The 13,025-nt window shown below is 34.3% G+C and overlaps 3 protein-coding genes across 3 annotated transcripts; 1 reads left to right on the top strand and 2 right to left on the bottom strand.

Annotated features, from left to right (window-relative positions):
- On the bottom strand, nucleotides 2,090–7,023 carry LOC107619413 (mitogen-activated protein kinase kinase kinase 3). The gene is made up of 17 exons (XM_016321698.2): nucleotides 6,515–7,023; nucleotides 6,365–6,406; nucleotides 6,144–6,212; nucleotides 5,935–6,045; nucleotides 5,730–5,810; nucleotides 5,580–5,657; nucleotides 5,404–5,486; nucleotides 5,168–5,252; nucleotides 4,890–4,990; nucleotides 4,672–4,711; nucleotides 4,477–4,536; nucleotides 4,345–4,385; nucleotides 4,045–4,267; nucleotides 3,721–3,957; nucleotides 3,243–3,568; nucleotides 3,067–3,161; nucleotides 2,090–2,361 (listed from the first exon to the last, which is right to left on the bottom strand). Exons 1-17 carry the CDS (start codon nucleotides 6,833–6,835, stop codon nucleotides 2,291–2,293), a joined length of 2,064 nt encoding a protein of 687 aa, XP_016177184.1. The 5' UTR covers nucleotides 6,836–7,023; the 3' UTR covers nucleotides 2,090–2,290.
- On the top strand, nucleotides 7,849–9,826 carry LOC107618410 (peroxisomal adenine nucleotide carrier 1). Its single transcript, XM_016320466.2, has 5 exons — nucleotides 7,849–8,308; nucleotides 8,385–8,616; nucleotides 8,865–9,011; nucleotides 9,122–9,285; nucleotides 9,407–9,826. Exons 1-5 carry the CDS (start codon nucleotides 8,166–8,168, stop codon nucleotides 9,684–9,686), a joined length of 966 nt encoding a protein of 321 aa, XP_016175952.1. The 5' UTR covers nucleotides 7,849–8,165; the 3' UTR covers nucleotides 9,687–9,826.
- LOC107618411 (uncharacterized GPI-anchored protein At3g06035) lies at nucleotides 9,912–11,122 on the bottom strand. Its single transcript, XM_016320467.2, has 2 exons — nucleotides 10,934–11,122; nucleotides 9,912–10,667 (listed from the first exon to the last, which is right to left on the bottom strand). The coding sequence occupies exons 1-2, from the start codon at nucleotides 11,016–11,018 to the stop codon at nucleotides 10,162–10,164; spliced, it is 591 nt and encodes a 196-aa protein (XP_016175953.1). The 5' UTR covers nucleotides 11,019–11,122; the 3' UTR covers nucleotides 9,912–10,161.

The following is a 13,025-nucleotide window of genomic DNA, read 5'->3' as shown; positions in this document are numbered from 1 at the left end:
ATAATGTGTTAATATTATTTTATATTGTTAATACAAGAAAATTAAATTCTATGAATATGATGTTTGAATATACATTTTTAGGATGTGTTATTCATATTTATTCTACTATTTCAATTACTAAATTAACTATATTTTATTATTAAAAAAAGAGCAATGCTAGGGGACCAGCAACATTTGTGATTGGTAGCCATCAACTAGCCATCAATGATGATTTGATGGTGTGAGATTGGTGTGAAATTTCATCCAATGGCTCACCTTTTTCTGCTGGTTACATGCTGGCCAAAATGCAATAAAATTGCTGGCTCCTAGACTTTTCCTTAAAAAAATATGAAATCACATGGATCAAGACGTTACATATCTCATAAAAAAATAATAGAGTGAATACCATCTCTAGTAATCACTCTTTTATTTAATAAAAAAAAAGTAAAAATCTTCGGCCCGGCGGACCGGCCCGTCCCGCCAAAACCCGTCAATTTGGCGGTGCGGATTTGGCGGATTATTTTAATTTGGCGGGTTTCAAATCTTAGCCTAATCCGCTTTTTTTTAGCGGGTCGACCCGACAGATTTAACCCATTTTATCACCCCTAGTTGATATATACAACATTATATAAAAGGAATACACATTTTTTTTTCTTTTCTAACTTATTATCCAAGAAAAGATAGCTTTTGGGCAAAATTATATGATATATTTTTGAAGATAAAGCTCACAAATAATTTTCGTGGGTGTGGCAGACAATGAAATTTATAAGTACAATTATCTTTCTTTTTTTTTAGTCTAAAATATCATTATTCATGGGATTATATATGGAGCAAGAACGTGTCTGTAGTAAAGTTAAATGTAGATATTTTTTGCCATGAAAGCAAACGGAGGCTAGCAAGAGTATATTCATGAGAATCATTACACGTCTTTCGCACTTGGCAGTCATGCAAATTTATCAATCTTTTTTAATTATATTTTCAGAATGGAGAATGAAAAGGACAAACCCACTTGGGCCCATTCAGCACAAATTAAACCTCTTTTTCATTCCCTTTGGTCCATTCTTATCCTTCTAAATTAAGATCTATTAAAGATATAACTATTAATATTATTTTTTTATATTTTTAGAATTAGTAATTTGATCACAAGTCCAAAATTCCCTTAGTTTTGGCTATATATGTTCTTCAATCATGTATTAATTGTTTCATTATGGTTTGGGGAAATGTTGAAATCTTTAATCAAGCAGTATATGATTAAACGGTATCAGGAAACAAAATTCCATTTTTTGTTATATTTTGTACTTAAACAAATCTAATATAAATAGAGATTAAGGATCCAAATTCCAAGAGATCTTGTCCATTATGGGGAACAAAAAGAATTTATTGGGATATTTTTACATGGTAAATTAAGACAAGCAGGGTCCAATAGTCTTAAATTGTGCTTAATTTGGGAAGCACATTGGAAAATAAAGGGCAACCCTCAATTAACATGAGGCTAATTCAAACAATTCCTTGCACCATCGTCGCCCACATTAATCAATTCTATACAATATAGAAATATACAAATACAGCTCCTTTGACCATCTTTATATTTGTGTTGGCAAAGTGTGTAGCACAAACTGACCAAGAAATGAAAAGAAGAAAACAAGTATGTAGCACATTATAATCGTTTTTTTAATTCCGTCGTAATAAACATGAAAACATATGCTATCTTAGGTGTCGGGAAGGTTCTCATTTATTATTGTTATCTTAGTTTTTGTCTTTCCTCAAAAATCATAATCTAGTTTTCGCCTGAAATAATGGTTTAAATAAGATAAACAGAAAAGCGACATTTGGGCAATCCACATATGCATGAATGCAGCTAAGTTGGACTTCAATGAATCAATCAATTGCCTATAAAATCCAAATTTGATTCTAATGGCATGACATTCCTTTGTCTGACATGTAAATAGTCAAAGATATAATTTTGATTACATTGTCATATCACAAAGAATTTGATTATGACAATTAGCAAATTAATTTCTCAAAACAAGGTTCAGTTGATGATCTTTTTTTTTTTTTTTGGCAGCCTATATTTCCAAAAACCCCAAATATTCAGATTGAAAGACTAGTACATGTGAATAAGCAGATTAAATTTACATTATATGCATATCTCGTAAATGTTACATGGAATTTGACATAACATTTGAAGGGAGGGAAATTGTAATGCTGAAGGAAAGACAGTTTCTCCTTCTCCCGTTTGGAAAATGTCAGATGAAAAAAAAAAATTATTAGCCTGACTGCTGGAGAAGACAATAATGGAGAACAACAACATTCAGTCTCCATAAAACTCGCGATCCTTCGGTGAAGTTATCTTCCCTCCTAATCCTGCCTTACGCCAAATCTCTGCAATATAAACTTTCCAGAAAATATTATATGCTGAAGTAAAGAGGATGTTCATACTAGAATGCTGTTTAGAAAACAAAGAATGAAGGATGCATATACTTCCTAAGTAACTGGTTCACTCTACGCCAATGAGTTATAGCTCAAATGACATAGTCTCTCCATACTCAATTAAGAGGTTGCGGGTTTGAGTCTCCTATTTTTGGTAAAAAAAAAAAAAAACTGGTTCACTCTACACAAGTCCAGAAGATTCATTTTCTATCTACTAGAAATGTAAAGTTAAAGTGAAAATTTTGTAGTTTGACCTAAAGAGAATAAATTGCTCAAGAGAGGTTGCATGAGTAACTCCCAATCATGCAACATCTAGGACTAGGAATCATCAAATTCTCAATGAGATTTTCCTTAGGGACACGTCCAATTTTCATCTATGGAAATCATTTCTAGACTATCGCACAAGTTCATTAAACATTTCAGAAGTCAATGCCTGCCCTAATATTTGCTTAGTGATCAGGATAGTTTTTCAAATTCCATCTTCTACCCTATATCTTGCTTGCATTAATATTTGCATCCCCCAAGGCTACAATGAATATACGAAACAATAAAAACATACAAAATAAACAAGTTATCATAACTGCATCAAATAAGCATGTTGCATTTTTTAATGTTGAAAAAAATAAAGAAATAAAGAAACAAAGAAAGAAAACTTACCTCGCTTAAAGTCCATCTCTTTAAAAAGATCTTCTTTCCATTTTCTTTTAACAAGTTCTTCTTTCCATTTTCTTTGTCTCTCAGAGAAGCTCGCCCTACAGGCAAAAACATTTTGAGTATACATGTTTGGGGGGAGGTAGATTAAATAAGGTGCCACTATCAATCCTGATACATACTTGACACTGAATGAACCTGGCTGAGCTTCATGAAGAGTCTCCTTTGATTCGTTAAGATCAGAAGGCTGGATTTCCTGCAAAGGTTGATTCGGTGCACCACCAAGTTGTGGTTGATATTTGTTATGACTCTTACTGCTTGAAACACTGGCACTACCAGCCATTGACAATCGTCTCCTAGCATGACTAGGAGATCTACCCTGTGATGTTGCATTTGGGATTTTCGAAACATCATTACTTGGTGCAATTGCAATAGGTGCAATGGCTGCATTTGAAACACTAAGGAATTCTTCAAAAAGAGGTGTTTGGAGTTTCTTCAGTTCAAAGGCCTGATGCAATTTATTCAAGAGGAAAACAATATTTTAAATTCTAACCAGGTTAGTTTTATAGAGAAAAGGCAGATAAAAATTAAAAGAAATAACTACTTAGTACAACTACAATGAAAGTAAACAAATACATTATAATTGTAGCAAAATAGAACCTTCTCATCCAGGAAGGCTTTAATTTTGGACTCGGTAACTTCATCATCATCTTCATCTCCTAAATGCTCACATGAAAATGAGAATTTATCCTTCACGTCAGGATATGGTTCAGCACCTGTCCTAGTTTCATTAGCAGCTTGAGCTGAAGACAAGTTCATTCTGCTTTCCTTTAAATTTAGATCTTCATCAAACTTGCAAGGCCAGTCATCCACAGGTTCACACATTGGATTGAAACTCTATTCCAGCCAACATATCAGCAAACTATTTAAGAACTAATCATGAAACATCAAATAAAGCAGACAAATGAAGAACTAACTCAGCACCTTTATATCTTCAGAAGTAGATAGAGATTTTGGTTTTACTGATGTGTCAACTAAAAAATCATCTTCATCATGTATCTGACATATGTCATCATCATTGCTGTCAGCTCTCTGGTAGTAATCTGCATTTAGAAAATTTTCAGAACACATAGTTGAGAGTCTTATGCTATCCAGTTGACAGACATCCTTCACGCCTGTGCAGGTTGATCCCCGAACAGAATCCAAACTGCAGAACCAGTATGGTATCCTAGTTAACGCTTTATATCTGAGAGAATTTTGCCAAACAACAGATGATATACTTACAAGTCTCTAGGTTTCTTCTCATGTGTTGCATTGCAAGAGTCCTGAAGTTGGAGATGTTAACAGTGAATTAAAAAAAAAAATTATGGTGTAAACATTGTATACATTATATAAGTTCACAGCAGGTAAACTAACCCTGATTGAACTGCATAACATCGAATGAGACTCGCGGTAATTGCAGGAGATGAAAGGATGCTGCAGATAATGGACTTCGACAGAATTACTATATTGGTTATGAAGGACAAGTTATGTTAAATGCAAACAAATTTGAGTGAATGCAATCATAATTGAAGATAAGTTAGCTGAAGGAGAGAAAAATGTGCAAATTACCAGTAGCAAGTCTGATGCAGAAGGCCTCAGATCTGGTTCCCTGCAACCAAAATTTGATCAGTAGTGATTAAAACATCATCTGATACTATATATTAACACTGTCCAGCTAAATAGCTAAATGTCAAATTGTATCACTGGACTTTTGTAAAACAAATGCAGTCAGCATAAAACACAGGGTATGATAAAACTTGATATGTAAAAGCATTATATGTATGTACTTGTGGAAGCATTTCAGCAAAAAGTCCTGTGCCTCGGCAGACAGATATTCAGGTATGGGTGGATGAGATTTAGTTGAACCAATGTAGTAAAGAGCAGAAGCCTGAAAGCAAGAGAAATCTGAGCTATGTAATAACAATGAATAAAGTCAAGAGGACCAACTTGTGGAATGGAAATAGGACGGATGGTCCATTAAGGGTCTAAGGTCCGGTTCGCTTTTATCTATTTAATTTACAAAGACTATATTAGTATGCTTGGTGGTGAGAGTTCAATTACATACCTCCTGAGGATACTGTTGACTCCATGGAGGTTTCCCTGTGGCCATCTCTATCACAGTGCATGCAACACTCCATATGTCAGTAGAGCTAAAAATCCACAAGTTAGAAGTATCCCAAACAATATATTGTTTCTTGTTAAAATGTTACGTCATAAGTGTATCCTATTTATCATATTCCTATAATTTTAGGTAAGTATATGATCATTCTGATAGCATTATTACTGATAAATGAACCTTACATTGTATGTCCTGTCTGTAAAATGACTTCAGGAGACATCCAATGCGGCGTACCCTTTATTGACTTCGTACCATTTATAGTTGCCTATATTAATTCACAAACTTCAGAAGTCATTGTCACGAAGTACACGAGAAGCTTGTAAGAACAATATTAATAATGTGAAGAATGTTATATTACCAGTTCAACAACTTTTTTGGATGCACCGAAGTCCGCTAGTTTGATGCACCCTTTGTTATCAACTAGAATGTTTGCACCCTATATTGAACAAACAACACTTTGAGTAGAAGCAGATAAAGAGAAAGCCTTTTAATAGTAAAAGCAAAGTACCTTAATATCTCTGTGAATAATCCCGTTATCATGAAGGTATTCAAGGCCCAGTAGAAGCTGTTTTGTATACATTTTGATAACCTGCATTTATATAAATAAATAAACAAATATATACAATAACCACTTACTGATTCAGGGAAGGATCCAAATTAAAAGTTTCAATCCATTTAAGATTTTATGAATTTCATAAGAAACAATCACTTACTGGCTCAGGGAATGATCCAAATTTCCCAAGGAGCGAAGAGATAGACCCACCGGGAACAAACTCCAGTAGAATATTTAAGGAATCCTCCTCTCTAGCGGTTCCCAAGTATCTCTACAATAAACAACAAAGACAACTTTTCCTTTCATTAATACCAAATTAGGCACCACAATTGGCATTCAGCATCACTATAATAATAAGATTACACTCACAACAATGTTTGGATGCTTAAGATTCTTGAGAAGCTTCACTTCTTCTTCAAGCTCCCGAATATTATTAGCCTGATATAAAAGGGGAAATAGCGTTGCCAGCTTAGCTTAGCTTAACAGAATGTCAGCGTTGTTCATAACAGCAAGTAATTATATTATCACAAATTCAAAAGCAAAAATTGGTACACTCTCACACAGTAATACGAAATCCTCTAAATCCTTACCTGAGTATTCTTCTTTGAAGCGCAACCAGGCGCAATCAAAACCTGAATTACCAAACAAGTTCCAAAAATGGTGTCAACAATTATGCAACAAAACGCAATCTTACATCTAACAGAAACAGATTGAAAACCAGGAGGGAAAGAAATTGTGACCTGTTTGACAGCAATAAGCTCGCCAGAGTCGAGATTCATGCCCATGTACACTCGACCGAAGGCGCCGCTGCCGATCAATTCGCCCTTCCGCCACCGGAAAGGAGGGGCGTCGTCGGAGCACTTGGGAGGTGTCGGCGGCGAAGGAAGACGGGGATGCTTGAGGCGGGGCTGAGAGAAGAGTCCGACGCGGGACTTGCGGATGGTGGAGCTGATCCGGTCGACGATTCCGGCGAATAGTCCATCTTCGTCGGTGGTGGCGGTGGCTGGCGGTGGAGTTCTGAAGACAAAGGATTGGCGAACGGAACCCAAGAAATCCTTCATCTGAGAGAGAGAATATTAGTACAAGTATTTGAATAGAATTATGTTCATTTGATTGAAGTGAGAGTGAGTGAGAAATGTGCCTGCAACACAAAATATGAACTATGAAATGAAAGAGGGAAAAACAAAAAACGGAAAATTCAAGGTCAGTTTTTTCAAAATCGATATTTGATGCTGCTGGATACTAACGGTAATCTCCCTGTTTTTTTTTTCGGTCAATGAGAGTGATTTAAAAGCGTGACAATTCCCGGAAATAGTGCATCTTGTCTTTGTCCGTATGGCCCAATAAAATAAAAAAAATCTAGCCCAATAAAAAGAAAGAAAAAATCTTTGAAATATTGCTACTTTTCCAATAGAATTTGAATTCTTTAAATTTTAGATTTTTACAGTAAAATAAAATCTTTTACCATTAGATATTTTATCTCTTATATTTTTTTTTATTCTACCTACAAAATAAATGATGATAGATTATATTTTATTCTCTAAAATAAAATTTAAAATTTAAAAGATCCAAATTCTTGACTGTAATAAAAGTATTTGCTTCATACTAACTCGCACCAAGTTTGAATCTTAGCCATAGTAGTTAGGTAGTGTGTGTGAGTATGTTGTACTTGTATGATAAATAGATGTTTATTTTAAGTGAAATGAAATATAGATGTAATAAGATATAGATTTACATGAATAAATATAAATACACAAAGCTAAGAATTTAAATCCCATTTTTATTAATAGTGTACTCACTAAATAAAAGTTGGATATACAATAATTAAAAGATTAAAATAAAAATTGTGATTCAAAATGGCTCCAAAATATATTATACTGTCACTCTGCCACACATTATTGTTTATTACTACTAATCCTTTGTGAAAAAAATAAACTAAAATAAATAAAATCTTCCAAGCTCCAAAACTTTTGGAACCAAAATATCTTGTTAGATTTCAGTAAAAAAAATGTCGTGTAAACGACCAATTTCCTTTTTTTTTTTTTTAATTTTCTTTCCAATATATTGTCCGACTTAGCGTCATTAGTGACGGAAGAAAAAAACCCATACGTTTTCAATTCCCCAAAAGATAGATAGTCAACTCAAGTCAAATCCGAAGCTTGAATGATTGGATCTCAATTCTATGTAACCGTTTGCCCCTTTCCTTAAACACTTCTCTTTGGTTTTAACCTCATGGGTGTCTTTGAATCCCTCAAAGACAACTGCTTTTCCTTCACTTCGTTGAAATCTATATACCCTTTTGTCGAATTTGTTTAAAGTTTGTGTCTTGTTCTTGTTGGGTCTACTAATCTACTTGAGTGAGTTAGTTTGGGGTGGTTCTTTTTGAAGAAGATGCAACTTGATTTGGAATCCTTGTCAGAAGCTACTTCTGGTGCCATTGGATCCCTCGTTAGCACCACTGTGTTGTATCCACTTGATACATGCAAGACCAAGTATCAAGCTGAAGTTCAAGCTAAGCAGAACCGAAAATATAGGTTCCATTTGTTTAATCATCTTAACTATTTAGGTTTGTGTTGTGCATATTTGATGATTTTGCTGTGTCCAATGTAGGAGAATTTCTGATGTTTTGTGGGAAGCAATTTCTACACGCCAGGTTCTTTCATTGTACCAAGGCCTTGGTACGAAAAATGTGCAGTCCTTCGTTTCCTCGTTTATTTATTTCTATGGATACAGCTACTTTAAGAAGCTATATTTGAAGAAAACTGGAAATAAGAACATTGGAACAGTAGCAAACTTGCTTGTTGCTACTGCTGCTGGCGTCTCTACAATAGTCATAACACAGGCAAGTCATAATTGTAATTTATTTTCAGATATCAAATTTTGTGAGTTACACATGTTATGTGCTTGTTTATAATTCGTTTACTACTCTGGATTCTGGCGGAAACAAGATTGATAAGTTACAGCAATGACTAATACTTTGATAATTGGAGAACTGATATTTTGATTGGTGAAATCATTGCTTACTCTATTATGCACTCAATAAGCACAGCCTCTGCCATATGATATGTAACATTTGTTTGTACTTTACAGCCTCTAGATACAGCATCCTCGAGGATGCAAACAAGTGAGTTTGGAAAATCTAAGGGATTTTGGAAGACTCTTTCTGAGGGTACATGGGGTGAGGCATATGATGGTCTTGCCATATCTATTCTTTTAACAACAAATCCATCTATTCAGGTATCACTCTTTTTATACAAACGAAACCTAGAGAGGATTTGTTGTTCCAGATTAATCTTTACTAGAATACAATCCCCAAACTCAACAAGGATTTTTCTCCTCCAAAACAGTATACTGCATTTGATCAGCTGAAACAGAGAATACTAAAGGGCAAGATGAGCAAGAAAACAGGTACAACAAAGTCATCCCCGGAAGCACTGTCTGCATTTTCCGCTTTCGTGCTGGGAGCAGTTTCAAAATGTGCTGCTACATGCTTGACATACCCAGCTATTAGGTGAATGCTCGATTTTTGAATAATTTGACACTAGGCTAGAATTATTGCATGCTTTTATATAGTGCAAAAGGAGGAAAGAAAAAGCTAATTCAATTTAATGGATATATATGGCTTTTTCTAGGTGTAAGGTCATGATTCAAGCTGCAGATTCGGATGATGATAAGAGGACACCAGCCGAGAGGAAGGCACAGAAAACAATCTCGGGAGCACTATATACGATTTGGAGAAGAGAAGGCCTTTTGGGTTTCTTCAATGGATTGCAGGCACAGATACTAAAAACTGTTCTCAGCTCTGCATTGCTTCTGATGGTAAAGGAGAAGATCACAAAGTCCACATGGATTCTGATGCTCATGTTAAGAAGATTTCTGTCTGTCAATTCCCCCAAATTGAAGGTAGCTTGAATTTGTGATGAGTATATTTTTAACAATTCCTCATCCAAGAATATAATTAATATGCAAGAAATATTAGTGTTGCTTGTGGTTAAGATTGTTTCTGAAGAAGAAATATGAAAAATGAAATTTCATATTGAGTGTTGCTGTTATTATCTGTTAGTACTATGGTATGCACCTCCAATTGTACTTGTGATTTGAATGGCATAAACTAAACATCCAAGCTCAAAAATAATATTTTTTATGGTAACAATGCATTCTCTTCTATTCATCTCACTCAATTTTACAAAAACAAGTACAATACCGTAGCAACAGTTATGCAAGCCAAGGATCTCAAATTTTCACTAGAAAACCTGTCTTGTCTTATTATTTTTCATTTACCTTGACACAAAAAACACATTCTTCATGGAGGTAGATGGCCTTTTGACAGGTAACAAAATTGTAACAAAAATGCAACATTGTCAACAAGATTAGAACATTGGTTTCATCATAGGAAAATGCTAGCAACTAATAAGAGAAATGAGAAGTGATTCAATCCAATCTTAGAAATCAAATTAGTAGCAGCAGAACTATAGGGAGCAAAGTCTCCTGTAGGAGTGTTTGTGGTCAAGACAACAACAATCCAGTTATCCTCTGAACCAATGCCAATTCCTGTGAACTTTGAATCATTGAGATTATCTGAGTAAAGAGATTTTGTGAAATTTGTAAGAACCTTGGTTGGAACAAGGCCAGGAACACAAGCAGGCATAACTATTCCATCCCTTGTGTTGGAAATGGCCAAGTGGCATTTGGACAAAAGGTCAGGATAGTTTGAGAACTGAGGCTCTGTGCCTGGCACTGTGTTGGCACCTGTGGTGTTTGTGCAAGGCTGCTTCTTGAATTGATCAGCTATTTTATCAGCAAGGCAATCAGCATTTTCACTCTTTGTTAGAGCTTTTAAGTTCAGTGATGCTCTATACTTGTTGATTCCATCATAAAGAGTATCTTCTTCATCTGCAGCAGAATGAAACCCACTTAAGTTCCAAAAGAATTAGCCGATTCAAGAAACAACCATGCTACTTGTACACAAAAGATCAGCCACTTGTATAGAATACACATTGAAATACAAAATATACATTAAAAATGAATTTAAACAACACATGTAGTTATAGCTGATATCGTAACTAATTTTTTATATGCACATAGTATTTTGTTCAAGAAAAACTAGTTGAAAATAATATAAGAAAGAGGAGCAAAGTACTAACTAGCTCATTACTCACCATCATCACATTTAACTGGATTAATCGTTAAGAAAATGGAAGAAAGGAGAAGCGATAACAATAAAGGGAACTTTATTGGTGCCATTGTTTGCAGCTAAGGAAAGGTAGAAGAAGAACATACACTCCTCTCTATCATATCAAAAAGAGAGTGTCACATTATCCTTATAGATTCTCTATATTAATATACATGTGGTAATTAAGGTGAGCTTGATTGCAGTGGGTGCTTTACTGTTTCTTGAAGCAGAAGATAGAGTAGACGTACGCTATAGACAGCGTACTGACACTGATCAAGACATCACAACGTTAAGTAGTTAGTTACTAACTTTACGTATTAGTAACACTGGCAAGTGAGAAGTGACAACCTTTGTTTCAGTTTCAGATCATATGTCTATATATATGTATGTATGTGTACGTGTATGTGAGGACAGAGTTGTTGCGGAGTCTCTTTCCTCTGCATGCATGTATCATGTATGTGTATTGCTACATGTCATATTTGTTAATGTTGCAAGTACGAGGAAGGTATGAAATTGGTCCCACGTTAAAGAAAATAAAAAAGAATGAGAAGTTTATAAGATGAGAGACCCATTAAATTGGCATTTTAAGGTTTTGAGTTGGATGTGGTATCTTCACATCTTGGTGATCGAAAAAATCGAATAACCGTCATCTAGAAAATGCTAATTAAATGACTTCAAGATTCCTATCTTCTTTAGAGACATCCCATTCTGCTCTGAATATGACCAATTAACAGGCTCTAAGTGAAAAATAAAAAAGAGGAAAAGAAAATGCACCATCATGTTGAACAAGTAGCCCCCTAAAATATAAACATAGATCCTCTCAAATTGGCATTTTACACAAGAAATCAAATATGATATAGTATTTGGCGGCGGCGAGAACATTGGTAAAAAAGACGATTTTAAAACAAACTAAAATTTTTGAGACCATTTTATAACGAAAAAAAGGCCAGAGACGAAATAAATTTTCAGCCTCTACGTTGGGGACCAATATCATACTTATCTCTTTAGAGAACAAATAATCTTTTAAAATTGAATTGACCATTTATCCTATTGATTTAGTTACCCCTTATAGGTTTATGTTTTCTACATGTGGGACATAATATGAGATGATGATCATAGTCACCTATTGAGTAAAGGAGTCTCTCTTTTTTTCCTCCCTTGTTTTTTGGTCTTAGAATAAAGGAGTCTATTTCACAACAAACTACCAGTTTGCTGCATCCATAAAAAGATGGTAATATGTTATTCCATTGAAAAACATCAGGGTATTATATACCTATTGTTAGAGGTTATATTATTCCCCGGACCACTTTATATATAAAAATATATATTTATGTTCTTGAAATTTACTCTATAAAATTATATATATCGAATAACTGTCATCTAGAAAATACAATCTAAAAAAATTGACACTTAATTATTGAAGTACTACAGTAGAAGCATGCTCATCTTTCATATTTAAGCAATAGAGTGAATTACTATTTATACACACTAATTTCCAATTGTACGTTTGTTTTGAGGTACTGAGACAAAGACTGAAAAATTGAGACTCAGTATCGTGTTTGTTAGTTCAAAGACTAGTACTTAAATTTTTGTCTTTGTCTCTAAAATTTCAGTATTTCAGTACCTCCAAAAAATATGGACACAGGAGACTGAAATTTTTAGAGATGGAAACTGAAACTTTAATAACATTTTATACCTAAAATACTTTCATTTCAATTAATTAATTCCAATTTTATCCTTTGTGCAAATTAAATTAGAGTTTCATTTTTGTTTCAATTCCTGTCTCCCATTTTATACCAAACAGAATACGGAGATTTATTTCAATCCCTGTCTCTTAGTCTCTGTCTCTCAGTCTTTCCGTCTCTGTCTCTCCACCAAACGCTACCTTTAGTTGACACACACCTCGTTGATTTTGCCGAGATAAAATGCCACTTTAAAAAAAAAAAGAAAAACAGAAACTTCTAATTATGTGAATAATGTAACACTTTCAATAAGGTTCCTTCACATTCAGAAAATGCTAATTAGATGACTTTAAGATCCCTATCTTCTTTCGTTACATCCCATCCCCCTCTGAATAT

This window comes from Arachis ipaensis, chromosome B09 (assembly GCF_000816755.2).
Source record: "Arachis ipaensis cultivar K30076 chromosome B09, Araip1.1, whole genome shotgun sequence".
NCBI lineage: Eukaryota > Viridiplantae > Streptophyta > Magnoliopsida > Fabales > Fabaceae > Arachis > Arachis ipaensis.
The sequence above is the reverse complement of the archived record's forward strand: the minus strand, read 5'-3'. Positions and strand labels throughout refer to the sequence as shown.

What these genes read in the sequence shown, in the direction of transcription:
- LOC107618411 (XM_016320467.2), bottom strand. Translation starts at nt 11,018, where the DNA reads ATGGCACCAATAAAGTTCCCTTTATTGTTATCGCTTCTCCTTTCTTCC. An exon ending in TCCAGTTAAATGTGATGATG is followed by an intron (nt 10,668 to 10,933) that starts GTGAGTAATGAG and finishes ATTCTGCTGCAG; the next exon opens with ATGAAGAAGATACTCTTTAT.
- LOC107619413 (XM_016321698.2), bottom strand. Translation starts at nt 6,835, where the DNA reads ATGAAGGATTTCTTGGGTTCCGTTCGCCAATCCTTTGTCTTCAGAACT. An exon ending in TTAAGCATCCAAACATTGTT is followed by an intron (nt 6,046 to 6,143) that starts GTGAGTGTAATC and finishes TGTTTATTGTAG; the next exon opens with AGATACTTGGGAACCGCTAG. An exon ending in TTATTCACAGAGATATTAAG is followed by an intron (nt 5,658 to 5,729) that starts GTACTTTGCTTT and finishes TGTTCAATATAG; the next exon opens with GGTGCAAACATTCTAGTTGA.
- LOC107618410 (XM_016320466.2), top strand. Translation starts at nt 8,166, where the DNA reads ATGCAACTTGATTTGGAATCCTTGTCAGAAGCTACTTCTGGTGCCATT. An exon ending in CTACAATAGTCATAACACAG is followed by an intron (nt 8,617 to 8,864) that starts GCAAGTCATAAT and finishes TGTACTTTACAG; the next exon opens with CCTCTAGATACAGCATCCTC. An exon ending in TTGACATACCCAGCTATTAG is followed by an intron (nt 9,286 to 9,406) that starts GTGAATGCTCGA and finishes GGCTTTTTCTAG; the next exon opens with GTGTAAGGTCATGATTCAAG.